Source organism: Budorcas taxicolor, chromosome 16 (genome assembly GCF_023091745.1).
Source record: "Budorcas taxicolor isolate Tak-1 chromosome 16, Takin1.1, whole genome shotgun sequence".
NCBI lineage: Eukaryota > Metazoa > Chordata > Mammalia > Artiodactyla > Bovidae > Budorcas > Budorcas taxicolor.
Genome location: NC_068925.1, coordinates 19,867,438 through 19,883,069, shown reverse-complemented (window position 1 = coordinate 19,883,069; position 15,632 = coordinate 19,867,438). Strand labels below are relative to the sequence as shown.

Here is a 15,632-nt window from a genome sequence, read left to right as displayed (position 1 = left end):
TGAGTTGCCACTGCAGTTTTTTTTTTTTTCCCCCAGAATTACACTAAAATCCCATAAAGAGCCCTTTTACTCTTGGAAAAGACTGGGTAAATATTTAATTTTTAGTTTTCTTACTTGCCCACCCAACTTTTTACATGAGTATAATAATGAGAAAAAGGGGTTTAAGAGATAAATACAATCCTTGGTAATACTGAAATTATGCTTTGTGTAACCTTTTCCTTGACGATACAAGTTAGTTTTCATACATATAAGATCCTCCCTCTTTCCTTTATTATGGGAGAAAGCAAAGCATGAACAAAATCTAAGTACACTTTAAACAGGATTACTATTCCTTAAATAACTGAAAACACCTCATCATTTTTATTTGCCTTACTTGACAAATAAATATAAGAAAGTTATCTATGAAACCACTGGCAATATAATAAACTTTAAAGAATTTATTTTGACTTGACCCACTTATATTTTTCAGAATGGGAATATATACATTATTCACCAATAAATGCGTAATGCTTTCAATTTACAATTACCTTACTTGCAGATATTTGGAAACCATTCTAATTAAAGTACAAAAGATTTCTTTGTTCTTATATTTAAAATAAAACTTCTATAGCAGCCAAAACCTTTAACCAAAAATTCAAAGTGCAGTATCTTAAGTTTAACAAAATGGCCACATTCTAATTTAATTATCTTCATTATTAACACAAGAAAAAAATATGGTGGTTCCTCAAACAAGGCAAACTAGTAACTGATAGTTTTCTTTTCTGGGCACTCAAAACTGTCTTTATTTCATCTGTTCAAACAGTTGCTCCAACTTTAAAGAAAGTTTTTAAATGGATTTTTGACATTTAATATTGGTGATACTTGCTAAGACTTAAGTACTCCAACAATGAGAATCAGGAAATGACCACAATTAAAATTATCCTAAAGGACTTAGTACTACACAGAGCAATCTGGTATTCAATAGTGTTTTTGAATTACATATTTTTCCACAAACATAGCACCTCATTAAATACCTGGTAAACCACTCTGCAGTCACAGTAAGGGTTGGGAGATTAAGTTCCAAAGAGAATTATGGAATTCGTTAAACATAACATTGCAAGACAAAGCTCAGGCAAAATCAGCATAAGGAATGCAGTCTGTTGATTCTCACACTCTAAATGGATGGTCATCTATAATGGGCACCATCTTATTGAGACATGGTATTAATACTATGCTTCCAAAATCCAGAGTAGATAAACATGGAAATGGACACCTTCTTTACAAATGATCTATTAAATGTGCCTGTAAAACTAAAAAAAATTTTCCAAAAGATCAGATGAGATACGGTTATTTTATCTCCTTAACCCACGTAATTCTGTCAAAAAGATACTAAATGAAGTCCAATCTTAACTTGTAAAGTTTTGGTGTAAAAGCTAATTGAAATCCAGTAGAGTTTAACTCTCTTCTGAATAACGGAACTACTACTCACTCTGCTGAGTTGTCACAAGCTGTACTCTTGACCTGAAGAGTCACTTTTTTTGTGCCGAGGAGAGGGAGCAGTCTTTGTAGGAGACGGGGATGCAGTACCAGGTGAGTCAGTTCCTCCATCAGACGTACTTGGTGAAGATGCCAAGTGAGGGACTTTCTTTCTTCCGAGGAATCCACCTCCTTCAAATCCTCCTTTCTTCCGTGACTCCACTTTATTTTCATTTTCATCTTCTGATAACCTTTTCTTGGATTCCAGAAAACCTTCGGCTAGTCTATGAACTTCCACTACACTATCTGATTCTCTCAAGCTTTTAACTTCTGTTCCAGGAGACTTCCTCTCAGACACATTACATTCCCCTGCTGCCCTCTTAACTTCAGCTTGTATTGGAACCGAGTTACCATTTTCAGGGACAGCTCTTTCTATGTTTCTGTTCAAGTTCACAGTCTGGAAGTCCCTATAACTGTGAAAGCTCTCAGTCCTCCTTGCTCTTGCTAACAAAGGACTTTCTCGGTAAGGCCTAATGGAACCATAAGTAGCTGCTTCGTGGATGGTTTCATGGTGCTGGAGTTGAAGACTGAAATACAAAAGTCACATGTCTTCTTGGGAATTTTCAGGGGCACATCTAATTAATTAAACTACCAGTTAAAATGTAAATATATATAAAGAATATTATAGTTATACATAAAAATGTATCTTAGCATGCTATATAAAAATATAAAAATATATCTTATGCACTCTATGTGCATAAAATTAACAATGCAAATACCATACATATATTCACAATGAAGCTAGATTCCTGAATAGCTGAAAAAAGCTAGGGGAAAAACACCTTTAAAATCAATGTGGAACTAATATAATTTCAGTATGTGGCCCTTAGTTCACATTTTGGAATCTTTAAAAAATATGCTTAACTAAAAGCATACATGTCATTGTATTAAAAGTACATACTGTTTAAGACTAAAGGTGCAATCATTTTGGTTAATATGTCCCTGAGACAATAGGAACAAAAGTTCCACATAGCATCTAAGGGGACATGTGATTTTTCCAATTTCCTTTGAATGAATTCTTGATCACATTAACAGACATCTAAATTGGCAGTAATTCACAAATAAGTCAAAGGGCGAAAGATATTTTTCTATGAAAGGAAACATGCATGTAGATGAGAAATTTAGTAAAAAATTTTTTTAAAAAATTGAATAGTGACAAAGTATGAATTTAAAATGTACTTTGAAAAATTTGGCTTTCAAAGGTTATGTGATTACAGTATTTTAGTCAATTTTCCAAAAAGCAATCAATTCAGTGCATGAACCTACCTAGAATTTGATTCGCGAAGACGACTATGCTGAACCACAGAAGTTGCTGGACTGATATTAGGAGTAGCGCAGCGAGATGTGCTCAGGTCACACTGATCCAGTAATTTGAGTAGTTCTTCTTCAGTTGGACCACCTACATCTTAGGAAAACATACATCACTGTAGTCATTTGCATCAAGAGCCGACCCTGTGACGAACACTGTTCCTTAAGGAACCTACCCTTATCCTCATTTTTGTTGACCATATCCATGGCAGTGGTCAGATCCCACATCTGAATGCTGCCGTTTGTGTGGCCTGTGAACAAGTACCGCCTTGGCCTTGAGCCCATCCTGCTGGAACCCTCACATTCTCTTACTGTAAATGAGGATATTGTAGTACAGTCAACAGCTTGGATTTCACAGATTCTGCAAAACATATTGTGCAGCTGTTAACTATGGAGAACAAATCACATTTTATAATTCAGACTTTTGAAATTAATTGCCTCTTTGCAAAGTTATAGTCAAATATTCCACATATATAAAACAGATTTAAAGGGATCAAAGAAAGTCGGTAAAATTCAAGGCTTGTTTCTTTGAACCTAGAGAAAAGGCTCTTATAAAACATTAAGTAATTGAAATAAGACAAATCAATCTTAAAAGAAAATTTAAAAGAGCCTCGATGAGAATTAAGCAATTATTCAAAAGGAAGTTACTAAACTAAAAAGGCATAAAGAAACAAAGCAAGTAGGCATGATACTAGAAAAACAATCTTGAAATCATTTAACATTTTTGTGAAAATTTTAAAAATCTAAAACCAGAAATGTACAGCTATATGGGGATGTCTAAACAGTATCCTCCAATAGATTAATATTGTTAGTTATTAAAATGCTTTGAAGTTATTTTCATTAATTTTTCTTCATAAAAGATAAATAGTAATCCACATTTGACAAATGAGAGGACAAGTAAATAATGTCAGTAAATGATGTGCCAAAGTCATAGAAAGGTTAACAAAATTGTACTCGATTGAAATATTTATCCCAGCCCATTTTAAAAAGAGGAAAAAAGATTAAGAACAATTAATACCAGGCAAATGCAAGGTGAGAAAATGAAGAGGAAACACAATTCATAAGAGAGACACAGGCACAGAATATGAAGCTTAGTTGAGCTTCCCAGCAAGCAGGGAAAAGGAGAGTGAGGGGGAGAGTTGATTCCTGCAGTGCCCACATAGAGTGATAGAAGCTCTATCAGTCTCATTCCCAACCTCAAGGGAAAAGCTTGTAACATTTTACAACTGAGTGTGAAGTTTGTATAATTACTTCTGCAGATATTATTCATCAGGTTAAAGAATGTTCCTTTATTAAGTGCTAGGATTCTTTTTTTTTTTTTAAATCAAATGGTTGCTAAACTGTCAAATGTTTTTTTCTGTGTTTATCATGATCATTTTTCAATATTATGTATGAACTGACAAAATATTTTTTAAAATCTTGATTCCTGTTTAGAACCACTACAGTCAGCTCTCCATGATGTGGAACCCACACAGATAGAGGGCTGAGTGCACGTATCATTTTATATACGGGACTTAAGTGTGGTGGGATTTTGGTTTCTGCCTGCAGGGGGAGGTTCTGGACACAGAGGGCCCACTGTCAATGGAATTAAGAAAACAGGGACAGTCACATGCAGTCAGTGAAATCAGCGCACACCTTCACACCATGCACAAAAATAAACTCAAATGGCTTAAAGACAATGTAAAATACACGATACCATAAAACTAGAAGAGAACGCAGGCCAAACATTCTGACAAATTATACAGACATCTAATAAAATGTTTTTTGATGTCAGTTGCCCAAGACAATAGATATAAAAAGAAACAAACTGGATCTAATCAAACTTACAAGCCTTTGTACAGCAAAAGAAACCATAAACAAAACGGAAACAAAATCTACAGACTGAGAATAAATATTTGCAAGTGATTTGACCCACAAGGGCTTAATTTCCAGAATATACAAACAGCTCATAAAACTAAAAAAAACCAACCCAATCAAAAAGCAGGAATATGTAAATAAAGCATTTCTCCAAAGACATACAGATGGCCAACAGGCGCATGGAAAGATGCTCATTATTGCTGCTTATTAGAGAAATGCAAATCAAAACTACAATGAGGTACCAGCTCACACAGGTTAGAATCGCCATCATTAAAAATATCTACAAATAACAAAATGCTGGAGAGGGTGTGGAGAAACAAGAACCTTCATGCACTGTTGGCAGGAATGTAAACCGGTAAAGCCAGTACGGAGAACAGTATGGCAACTACAACAAGAATTGCCATAGGATCCAGCAATCCCACTCCTGGGCATATATATTCAGACAAAACTATAATTCAAAAAGATACATGCACCCCTACATACACAGCCACACTGTTTACAATAGTTAAGACACGGAAATAACCTAAATATCCAGCGACAGATCGATGGATAAAGAAGATAATGTAGTTATACACAATGAGCTATTACTCAGCCTTAAAAAAGAATGAAATGATGTCTTCTGCAGCAACAGGGATAGACCTAGAGATTTTCATACTAAGAGAAGTCAGAGAAAAACAAATACCACATGATATCACTTATGTGTAGAAATCTAAAATATGACACAAATGAACTTATTTATGAAACAGAAACAGACTTGCAGAAGGAGAATAGACTTGTGGTTGCCAAAGGAGAGGATGGATGGATGGTTAGTTTGAGCTTAGTAGACGCAAACTGTGTCTATTAGTCGCTCAGTGGTGTCTGACTCTTTGCAACCCCATGGACTGTAGTCCACCAGGCTCCTCTGTTCATGAGATTTTCTAGGCAAGAATAGTAGCGTGGGGTGCCATTAACTACAGGGAACTATATACAAAATCCTGTGACAAACTATAGTAGTAAAGAATATGAAAAAGTTGTGTGTGTGTGTATGTATAAAAAACAATCACTTTGCTGTAGAATAGAAATAAATACAGCAGTGTAAAGCAATCGTATTTCAAAAAAATAAAATTTTTAAAAAGTACAGAAAGCCTAAATGTGTGAAAATAAACATATGATTTGGCTCTTTTAATTTTTCCTATAGGATAGAATCCTTAGAATTACTTCCTCCTTTAAAAGATTTTACAGGTTCTTTTCCCTGCTCACTTTTACCACGGTCAAATTACTTCCCCTTTTGTAAGACAAACGTTGCATTCTGAATGTAGAATCTTTTCAGTAAAGTGTTACCTTCTCCCAGTAGATGACAGTCTTACAAACAGTTTATTAGTGATGGGAACAACTTTCTGGATAAACACCTGTTGATCATCTCGCTCTCCAAAAGGTCCTTAATCAGAAAACAGAAAACACTGATATAAGTTTAAGTTGATATTTTTTGCAATTTTTAAGATTTCTAATGCCTGGAACAAAAGTACTCAATAAATACGTCAATGCTACACCTTTCAGTTACACAATGTTATGTGTCAATTATATCTCAATAGTTGGGGAAAAAAAAATTTGTCAAAACCGTAAACATTCAGTGCCTATCATCCCAGTGGGAAGTGGGTTCACAGGGCAACTGTTAAAACCGACAACACTGAGCAGTTCTCGCTCTAAAGATACTAAGACTGGTAGTACAATTCTCATAAGCAGCTTACATTTTTTAAAGATAACTATTTTGAAGTCTTTACTGTGGGTGCATATTCATTTAATAGTTTCATGCATAAACAATTCTCATGTACTCCTTACATTCCACCAGTGCTGTAAGTTCTGCCTATACAGGTGATCTAGAAGGCACATTAATTAACAAACAGGTCCTACAGAACTATTAAAAGTATGGTGGGTATAATACATATACATTACAGATTGTTTCAAATGGACCTTTAAGGAAAAGAATCTACTTCTGTGAAGATTCTGTGTGTGTATATATGGTGTGTTATGGTGTAAGGAGAAACTGACTTAACTTTATATACCTTTTGCTAAAATCAGAGTCTTTTCAGTAGAGACATGCTATACTATTTCCTGATGAATGCCATCAAAACCACTCTCAGAATCTAAGAACATCAGCCCCTTTCCAGCTTCAAAGTTATTTTCAGGTTAATTATTAGCAACTATGGGAAAAAAGTATTTCCATTTTCAAATGTGTATAGCCATCATGGCTTCTGATTTTTTTTTTAAAAAGTGGTATTTAGAGATGGTATCACTTAGGAAATGCCAGTAAAGATGAAAAATCTGCTCTCAACTTTTTAACAACTAAAAATAATTCCATAATACATATCTTCCTGAGCTTATGATGGAGTTATGACTTACAATACTGAAAATACCATTAAGTCAAAACTGCATTTAGTACTAAACATCACAGCTTAGCCTAGCCTACATTACATGTGCTCAGAACACTTACATTAGCCTTCAGGTGGGCAAAGCCATCTAACACAAAGCCTATTTTATGATAAAGTGTTGAATACCTCATATAATTTACTGAATACTGAAAGTGAGAAAGAGAATGGCTGTGTGCATACAGACTGCTTCCAAGCATATCACTTATTTAAATACCCCTGTGGTCATGGGGCTGACTGGGAACTTACCAGGCCTGCTGCTGCTGCCCAGCATCACGAGGGAATATGGTACCACACATCCCTAGCCCAGGAAAAGATCAAACTTCAAAGTACTGGTTCTACTGAATGACTATCACACCTTTGTACCGTCATAAAAGTCAAAAAATATCATCTGTATAATTTTTTGACTTTAGATAACTTAATCAGAAAAACACACTAAGCTTCTGTTTTAAATAAGTTTAAAAGTGAAAATGAAGAATTTATATTTAGAACTCTATTTTTTAGGTTCCTACTACCAATAATACCCTTCTTCAGCACTGCCTTCATAGTACTTGAGAATGACCACCTATGTCGTTCCCAGAGGAGTAGCTTCCGTGGCTTTCTGTCTCCTCCAGAGACAGGATCTTGAATGATGCTAAAGGAGTAGAGCCCGGCTGAGTAGAGATCATTCCTCTGAATCGTGTTACTGTCCATGTCCGGACATGATTATTATCTGCACAAACTAGGAGAGAAAGAGAACACACAGAGTTTTTAAATACAGATTGTAAGAGCACCAACAACATCACTTTTATAAATACATTTTAACTTTTTTCACTATGATCTACAATAAACAGATCACAGCACATTTTGAGTGACAAAACAACTTCCTTAAAATCATACTTCATTTGTACCTAGCCAACAAAAATGAGATAACAGAATATGGTTTACCTTGCTGCAAATATAAAGTATATAAGTTAATCTGCGGATCCTTATAAAAGTAGCCTATAGGGTATAGATTTAGAAAAGGTTAAAAAAAGTGTTTGTAAAAGAGATGTTGAATATTTTCTGTTCTGTTGGTAAACTACACTGTAGACAAGTTGCCTACTTTATTTTTTCCAACCATATAAACGGTTTCTGCTTATGTTACTCAAATATCAAACAATTAAGACCAGGGGTTACTGAAAATTTACTGGCACAAATGACATTTGTCCCAAAACTTGCTGCTCATTCAGTTACATCACGGAAAATTAAGATTTCAATACTAAAGTTGAGAATTATTTTTATATAAGAGTCTGTATATAAGAAACATATTCCAATTAGCTTAATTTATTTTTCTGTAGTAATAATATTAAGCAGTTATATACTGAGATATCTCCGAATAAGTAATCTGTTTCTGTTGCTTCTGTCTGAATAGATACCCTATTAAAATATATAAACAATTATAACATTAATGCAAGAACTGTACTTTTGTGGCATGCTTTAATAAAAATATTTACTAACTTGTCTTTTATTATGAAGTTATCAGTATATACTGTGAAATTATCCAAAATTTCTTTTATACACACATTCCCTCCTGGATGAGTGTCACAGTTGCACATTTTAAACAGAAGTTTAGAAATTTAATTTTAAGAAAACAGCAATAAGAATAAAAACTGTACATATTATACAGCAAAATTCTCAATTCTCAGAATACTAATTTTCTGGTGAAAAAGAAGACATTTAGTTCTGGCCTATTTAATCAGCTTCACAGGAAATAATTTCCTGATTTCATTATTAAACTTAAGAGGATTCAGAAAAATAACTGAAATACTTTTAGCTGACTCAAAAATGCAATTATGAAATTTGTTAGTATGAACCATCATCTAACATTTACGACATTGAAACTAACACTAAGGGAAACAGAATGTAATTACATATACGTTCATATCCACCAGGTGGCAGAGTAACACAGTTGAGTACATATAAAATACCCCAGATTTTTGGCTAAACTGGGTATTTTTCTTGACAAATTTAGATTTCAAACCTATACAGCTATGTTAAAAAGCAAACTTTACCAAGTAATTCTTAGACATCACATCCAACACTAACACTGCTCTTTAGTGCGGCACTGTCATTTACATATCAAAATGGTCTAGCAAAGGAATAGTCTACTTTTCTCACAGGATCATATTGTGTCGTTTCATTCATTTATTCACAAGAACTATGCTAAGTGCTGAGGACAGGGTGGAGAAAGTTTCTGCTGCTGTAGAAACCTACATTCTAAAAGAGGGAGAGAGAGAAATAAGAAAGCAACAGTCTGTGAAGAAAACAAATGGACGCTGACAGCACAAGCTGGCTGGACAGAGGTCTGGCTAGGTTAGACGGAGCGGCCAAGGAGGCCTCACGAGCAGGAGTTTGAAGTGGGACTTGACTGGCAAGGAGAGGCAGCCAAACAAATATCTAGGAAAGCACATTTCAAATGAAAAGAACAAGGTCAGAGGTTCTAAGGCATCTTTAAGAAACAGAAGAGCCAATGAGCTAGGGTATCATGCGTGATAAGAAAAGTGACAAGGGAGGCTGAGAGAAGAGATCTGAAAGCTAAGCAGGATCCAGAACAGGAAGCGCCATATTAATTTATTTATTTCACATACAATAGATCTGGTTTGCATTTCTAAAGATATTTCTGCCTGTTGTGCGGAACATGAACCGTAGAGAGCCAAGACAGAAACAGGGAACAAACTGAGAAGCTCAGCAACCTAGGGGAGAAATGCTGATTTGAGCTAGCAGGTTGGCAGCAATGGACACACAGTGAAGTACTCAGACGTGTGATGTATGCTAAAGCAAAGAAATGGGAGTCACTGATGGACTCTACATATTGAGGCAGGGAGGTGACAGAAAGGGAGGAATCAAGCCCGATTCCTAGATTTTCAGCTTGGGTATAAATGATTAGTGATACTGTGTAATAAGATGTCTTTTGAGAGAGAAATCAAAAGTACCATTTTATCCACCGGGTTAATTCAGAGATGCCTCTTAAACCTACAACCAAATCCTAAGGACAAGCACTGTATATACAAGTCTGGAAGTCTGTGGATGGTCACAGGTGGAAGGAAAGTCTGGAAGTCACTGGCATATAGATGATAACATTCAAATCACCAGGGAAAGAAAGTACAGACAAATAAGAATGGAGAATCTAGAAAAGATTTAAGGCAAACCAACACTTAGTAACTGGGCAAAAGAGGAAGAACCAGCCATAAACAGTAAGAAAGACTCCTCAGTGGGGCAGATGTTAGATGAGCGCTGCTGCTGCTGCTAAGTCGCTTCAGTCGTGTCCGACTCTGTACGACCCCATAGACGGCAGCCCACCAGGCACTGTCATCCCTGGGATTCTCCAGGCAAGAACACTGGAGTGGGTACTGCTTTATAAAATATTAAAAAAAGAGATTGTTGTGGGAAGGCATCATTACATCTGAAACAATGAGACATTCAATAAAAGCAGTCATCCATCAATCTACCCTTCTACCCATCATCCATCCATATATGGAAAAGGTATTTCAGCTCCATGTAATGTTTAATTAGTGAAAGATGCATCACCTTTTTATATTAGGTAGTCTTCATATAAACAAAGTTGATATATGAAAATGATGTTTATAAAAATTTAAATTAGGCAGGAACTGATCTACAAAAGATTCAATGCAAAATTGTTTTATAAATGCAAACGCTACTGATATACAATTCAATTTTTGTAAGGTCTTTCAGAAATTATCTATCATATAAAATAATTTCACAGTGAAATTTTACTTTTTGATCATTTTATGTTGTGTCATCCTAATTTTGCTTTAAAATCTGTAACTAATTTTTTAAATATCAAATTGGTATCTAAATTTTTTTTAAATCTATCACTATATAGAATAGAAAGTCCCTCAATCATGTCCGACTCTTTGTGACCCCAAGGACTATACAGTCCATGGAACTCTCCAGGCCAGAATACTGGAATTGGGCAGCCTTTCCCTTTCTCTAGGGGATCTCCCCAACCCAGGGATCGAACCCAAGTCTCCCACATTGCAGACAGACTCTTTACCAACTAAGCCACCGGGCAAGCCCTCTATGACTATGAAAAACAATAAACCCACAAACGTTATTTTCTTCACACCTTTTTACACATTTTCTAATTTTTAACATTAGTAGTTGATGTTAGACTACCAACATTCTACTAACTTTTGCATTAAACCTTAAGACAACCAAATTCATATAAATTTCTCTAATAAAAATTCTTCTCAACAGGATTGAGAAATTTTCTGATGTAACATGCCATAAGAACAAACTATTAAAATAGAGAGTAAATAAAAGATACAATACCTTGTAAACTTATGTATACTACAGCAGACAAGGTCAAAGAAAACCATGATATTTTCACAGTATTAAGAGACAATCACAGTATTTCTTATTAAACTTTTCTACCATTTTTTTTTTTGGTATGCCTATACATAAGACACTGCTTTTGTATTCTTTTAATTTGTAGGAGTCTAGAAAATTATACCCAAGGCAAGGTTTCATATGAGGCAGCCCACCTTTGCAATACCAATAAAATCACTTCACCTGATACCAGATGCTTCTCTGACAGCATGATTTTTGTGACGGGACTGCGGTGAACAGTAAATGTCTGAAAAAGCTGAGGGCCTGACCCAACCGTCTCTGGGTGCTGCACAATGACGCGTACTGCACCAGAACTCGTACCATAGGCAATCTCGATCCAGTTACCACTGACGCCTACACAAAATCAAAAGTGGAAGGTGAAATAATAGAAGACGATCAACAGAAAGCTGCCCCTGCAAGTGTTCTCTGTGACAGAAGAGGCAGAGCTGGATTCCGCACTGGTATTAGCCCAAATCCAGCTCAGCACAGAAATCTTAAGACTTCTCTGACCGTCGTAAATGCCTTACTTCCTTTATAAATCGCTTCCTAACACTCACTCCGCTGTACTATGTGTTAGATTCCATCACAGCAACTGTAACCCCCCAGTTCTCTATCTACGTCTACTCTTTATTCATCAGACTGAACCATAATCATTTTAGCTCTAAAACACCTTACAGAGTGCCTTGCCTGAGACATAGTGGGTATTCATTAACTGCTTAAAGAATAAATCTGATATCCTAAGAACACCACTGATACAGCACAGTATTCCAGGAGTAATGCCTCATATGACTTCTAGCTTAGAATGACCATCTGTGTTACTTCTGCTGCAACATTAAACCTTCTCTTTGAGTAATCACGTACTGTAATTACTTGTACATATACAAGCAATATGCTCTTCAACAGTTTCAAAGCTGTTAACCCGGGAACAAATATACCCGTTACACTGCTGACATCACACTTACCTATGCTGTCTCTTTTAATTATGTGCAAGTAGTTCATCATGTTAGATTCGTGTGTGAATGTTTTTCTCAAACAGGTGCCCAGATTCCATCACATATTTAAAGACAGAATGGAGTTCAGGGATCGAAAGCCTTTCAAAGCTTCACAGAGAACCTCTTCACTTTAACAGCTGTTGTTTCTGATCCACCCAAAAATATTTGAATCAAGGGAGAAAGGGCAGGCTATGGAAAACACTTCTCAGAATTTAAGGCAACTATACCCTCATGTCTTAAAAGATACTGCCACCACAAAAGAAATTTTTTCTCCCTTTTAAATTGCGGGGGCAGGGGGAGTATACTTCATTCTAGAGCAGGGGTCAGCAAACCTTCTGTAAAAGGCTAAATAGCAAACAGTTAAATCTTTGCCAAACTGTCTCTGTGACAACCACTCTACTCTGACACAGCTGCACAAAAGCAGCCAAAGACAACACATAAAACTGTCAGTGAAAAGAACATGCTTTGCTGACTTCTGTTCTGGAGTAATATAGTTTAAATTCTACCATAATTTCAATCAAAATAAGCTGTGTACACCAGACTATTTTTCTTTCATACAGAAGATAATGATTTTTTATAATCAATTCAATAATATGATTCTACCCAAGTAATATGTTCAACCTATTAATATTACTGGCCACATGTAAATATTTCCTAGAATGCCTTTCATTACAGATTTTTCAGTTTCCCATTTACGTTTATCCTTCACTCTAGAATACAAAAATTCTTAATAATTTACAGAACTAGTTTGTTAATTTCACTCCAATGGCCTCTGAAAGAGAAGTTACAGTACTGATGTCTTCCAAAACTTAAATCTGAAGTTTCCTAGAGAAATAAGCTTATTTTCCAATAGAGATTAATAGTCTAAAAGCTTCTGTTGTTGTTGTTAAAAAGGTAAAGCTCTTAATTTCAAAATGAAATCAGTGATCACAGGAAGGTAAATGTGCAGGTAAGTTTTAAAAATAATTTTAATTATTATCATCATAAGAATTAACAATACAATTCAAAAGAAGAAAAGTTCTAATTTTCTACCCCAGAGTATGTTTGTTGGTCATGTTTGACCTCAATCTAAAACCAAACATCAACTTCAGACTAAAAGAGATGAAATCCTAGCATTGCAGCTTACCAAAACAAAGGACCAGATTAGCATTAGAATAAACCAATGAATAAACATACATAAAACAACATCAATAGCTTATAATAATTTTGATAGGCACTAACTTGTTTTGGGTGTGAGGTAAACACTCAGAGCAGTAATAGCATCATTTGAGGAATCATGATAAAGTTCAGTTACAAGAAGATCATTATCCTTCATTCGCAATGGGAACTTCTGCATATCTAAAAAGAAAAAATAGTATGAAAATAAATAGTAAATCTAAAACTTAAGTTAGTATTTTCTTGTTTTCATTTAAAAATTCATACTAAACAGAGCCATACTAAGTGTCTGACCACTTACCTATATAATATATTGATCCATTGTTACATCCCAGCAGAAGGAATGAGCCAGCAGTGTCATAACTAGTTATAGGAACAACGTCTTGAACCTGATGTAGTGAGAATATTGTTAGATGTCAGATGTTAATTACAATCTATATTTTCTGCTCAATTTATTCAAATTTATTCAATAAAGAAGATACTTAATTAGGGCTTAGAACATGGACTTTCTTTACACACACACACATCCATGGGGAACTCTGAAGAACCACCAATATAGTCCCCTTTAAAGCTTTTTTCTAAAAAAAAAAAAAAAAAAAAAACTTATTTCCAACAGCAGCACTTTCATTTCAGAATTTGGTTGGGTTATCTCCATTTTCTGCACATGACCATGAGGTTAGAGCACCTATTAGGACTGGAAAACTAAGTCTGACCCAGGCCCCTTTCTCCCTTCTCTCTCTCAAATAAGAGATGAAATGACCTGCCCAGAATTAGAATCATAAAACAGATCAGCCAACTTCAGGACAGAACTTGCTCCCTTGATACACTGTCATTTCTTCGAAAATGCAGCATTCTCTATCTCCCCACTGAAGACTTCACCTCTATATCCTAGGAAACGGCCAACCAAGTTCTCAGATGCTTTTGTTTTTTCAAGCACTAGAATAAAAAAATCAGTTTTCCAAGCAAATCAGGCTAGTTACAAATTAATGAATGCTTATGTTTGTGCTAAGAGAAAAGCAAAGGGCATGATTTTTACTATAAAACAAAACAAAAACCAGAAAGTCTTACTGAATACTGGCAGTAAGATCAAACTGAATCGCCCTTATGTACAGCCAGACCAGGCATGCATGTGAAACTTTACACACTCAACATTCACATTATACACTTTTTATGTACTAGGTATTATCCAGGTGAACAGGTACTGGAATGGATAAGGGATGTGAGATACTACTTCTGCTCCGTAGGTGCTTTGAAACTCATGGGCAAGAAAGAAAGAAAAGACAATTACAGGGTGTCAAGCACTAAAACAGGATGTGCCATACAACCGTGGAGGAAGAAAGGATTCCTGTTTCAACTCCAGTCCAGGGAGAAGGACAAAGACCACGGAAAAGTTCAAAAAGGAAGCGACACTTGAAAACAAAACCAATCAATAACCAGGAGTTAGGGAGAGAAAGGGAGAAACACACATCTGAAGAACAGCAAGCACAGCACAGAATCCATGCCAGTTCTAACCAAAACCCAAATCTAAAAACAGCCAAATCTTGGAAACAAAAGACTCCTAAAGCTGTTCATGTGCACAGCCCTAATTTCTGTGTGTACCTGCTGATGTCATGCTTGGTTATAAGTCGCACTAGTACCACCTCTGCAGAGACTTGATGGCCACCCTCAACCCCAGTTCAGGTTTCTGTTTCATCAGAGCCAACAGGTTCAGAGGCAGGTAGTCACTGAGAACTCTTCGGTGATGAGTCAAGAGGTCTGAAGAAAGGAGGGGAGGCTGCCTCACTGATGTATTTTCTTATATCAATTGTATCTTTTTACTTCAGGTACTCCAGAAAGTGCTTCAGTTCTACCCCAGAGTCTTCACAGTCAAAGGATAGGGGTAGGTAAGGCCATGAGATTCCTCTCTCTCTAGACCATTTTTCAGTGAAAGGCTGGCAGCAGCCTGGAGCTTTCCCCAGCACATCCCAGACAGACACTTGACCTCCTATTCTCTGGGAGGGTGGGCGCCAGGGTTAGAGCCTTCCTAATC

At 35.8% G+C, this 15,632-nt stretch overlaps 1 protein-coding gene across 2 annotated transcripts in view; it reads right to left on the bottom strand.

Moving 5' to 3' along the window:
• Nucleotides 1-422: 422 nt before the first annotated feature.
• KCTD3 (potassium channel tetramerization domain containing 3) overlaps nucleotides 423-15,632 on the bottom strand; it is a 64,236-nt gene continuing 49,026 nt past the window's right edge. Inside the window, exons 11-18 of one of the 2 annotated variants that reach the window (XM_052653638.1) lie at nucleotides 13,905-13,992; nucleotides 13,670-13,786; nucleotides 11,640-11,810; nucleotides 7,651-7,806; nucleotides 6,001-6,097; nucleotides 3,000-3,184; nucleotides 2,782-2,920; nucleotides 423-2,042 (exon numbers count right to left, since the gene is read on the bottom strand). In XM_052653638.1, coding sequence (XP_052509598.1) covers nucleotides 1,481-2,042; nucleotides 2,782-2,920; nucleotides 3,000-3,184; nucleotides 6,001-6,097; nucleotides 7,651-7,806; nucleotides 11,640-11,810; nucleotides 13,670-13,786; nucleotides 13,905-13,992 — 1,515 coding nt within the window. In that variant the 3' untranslated portion in view covers nucleotides 423-1,480. The remainder of the gene's footprint in view (nucleotides 2,043-2,781; nucleotides 2,921-2,999; nucleotides 3,185-6,000; nucleotides 6,098-7,650; nucleotides 7,807-11,639; nucleotides 11,811-13,669; nucleotides 13,787-13,904; nucleotides 13,993-15,632) is intronic. The other variant, XM_052653639.1, reaches the window with a different exon arrangement.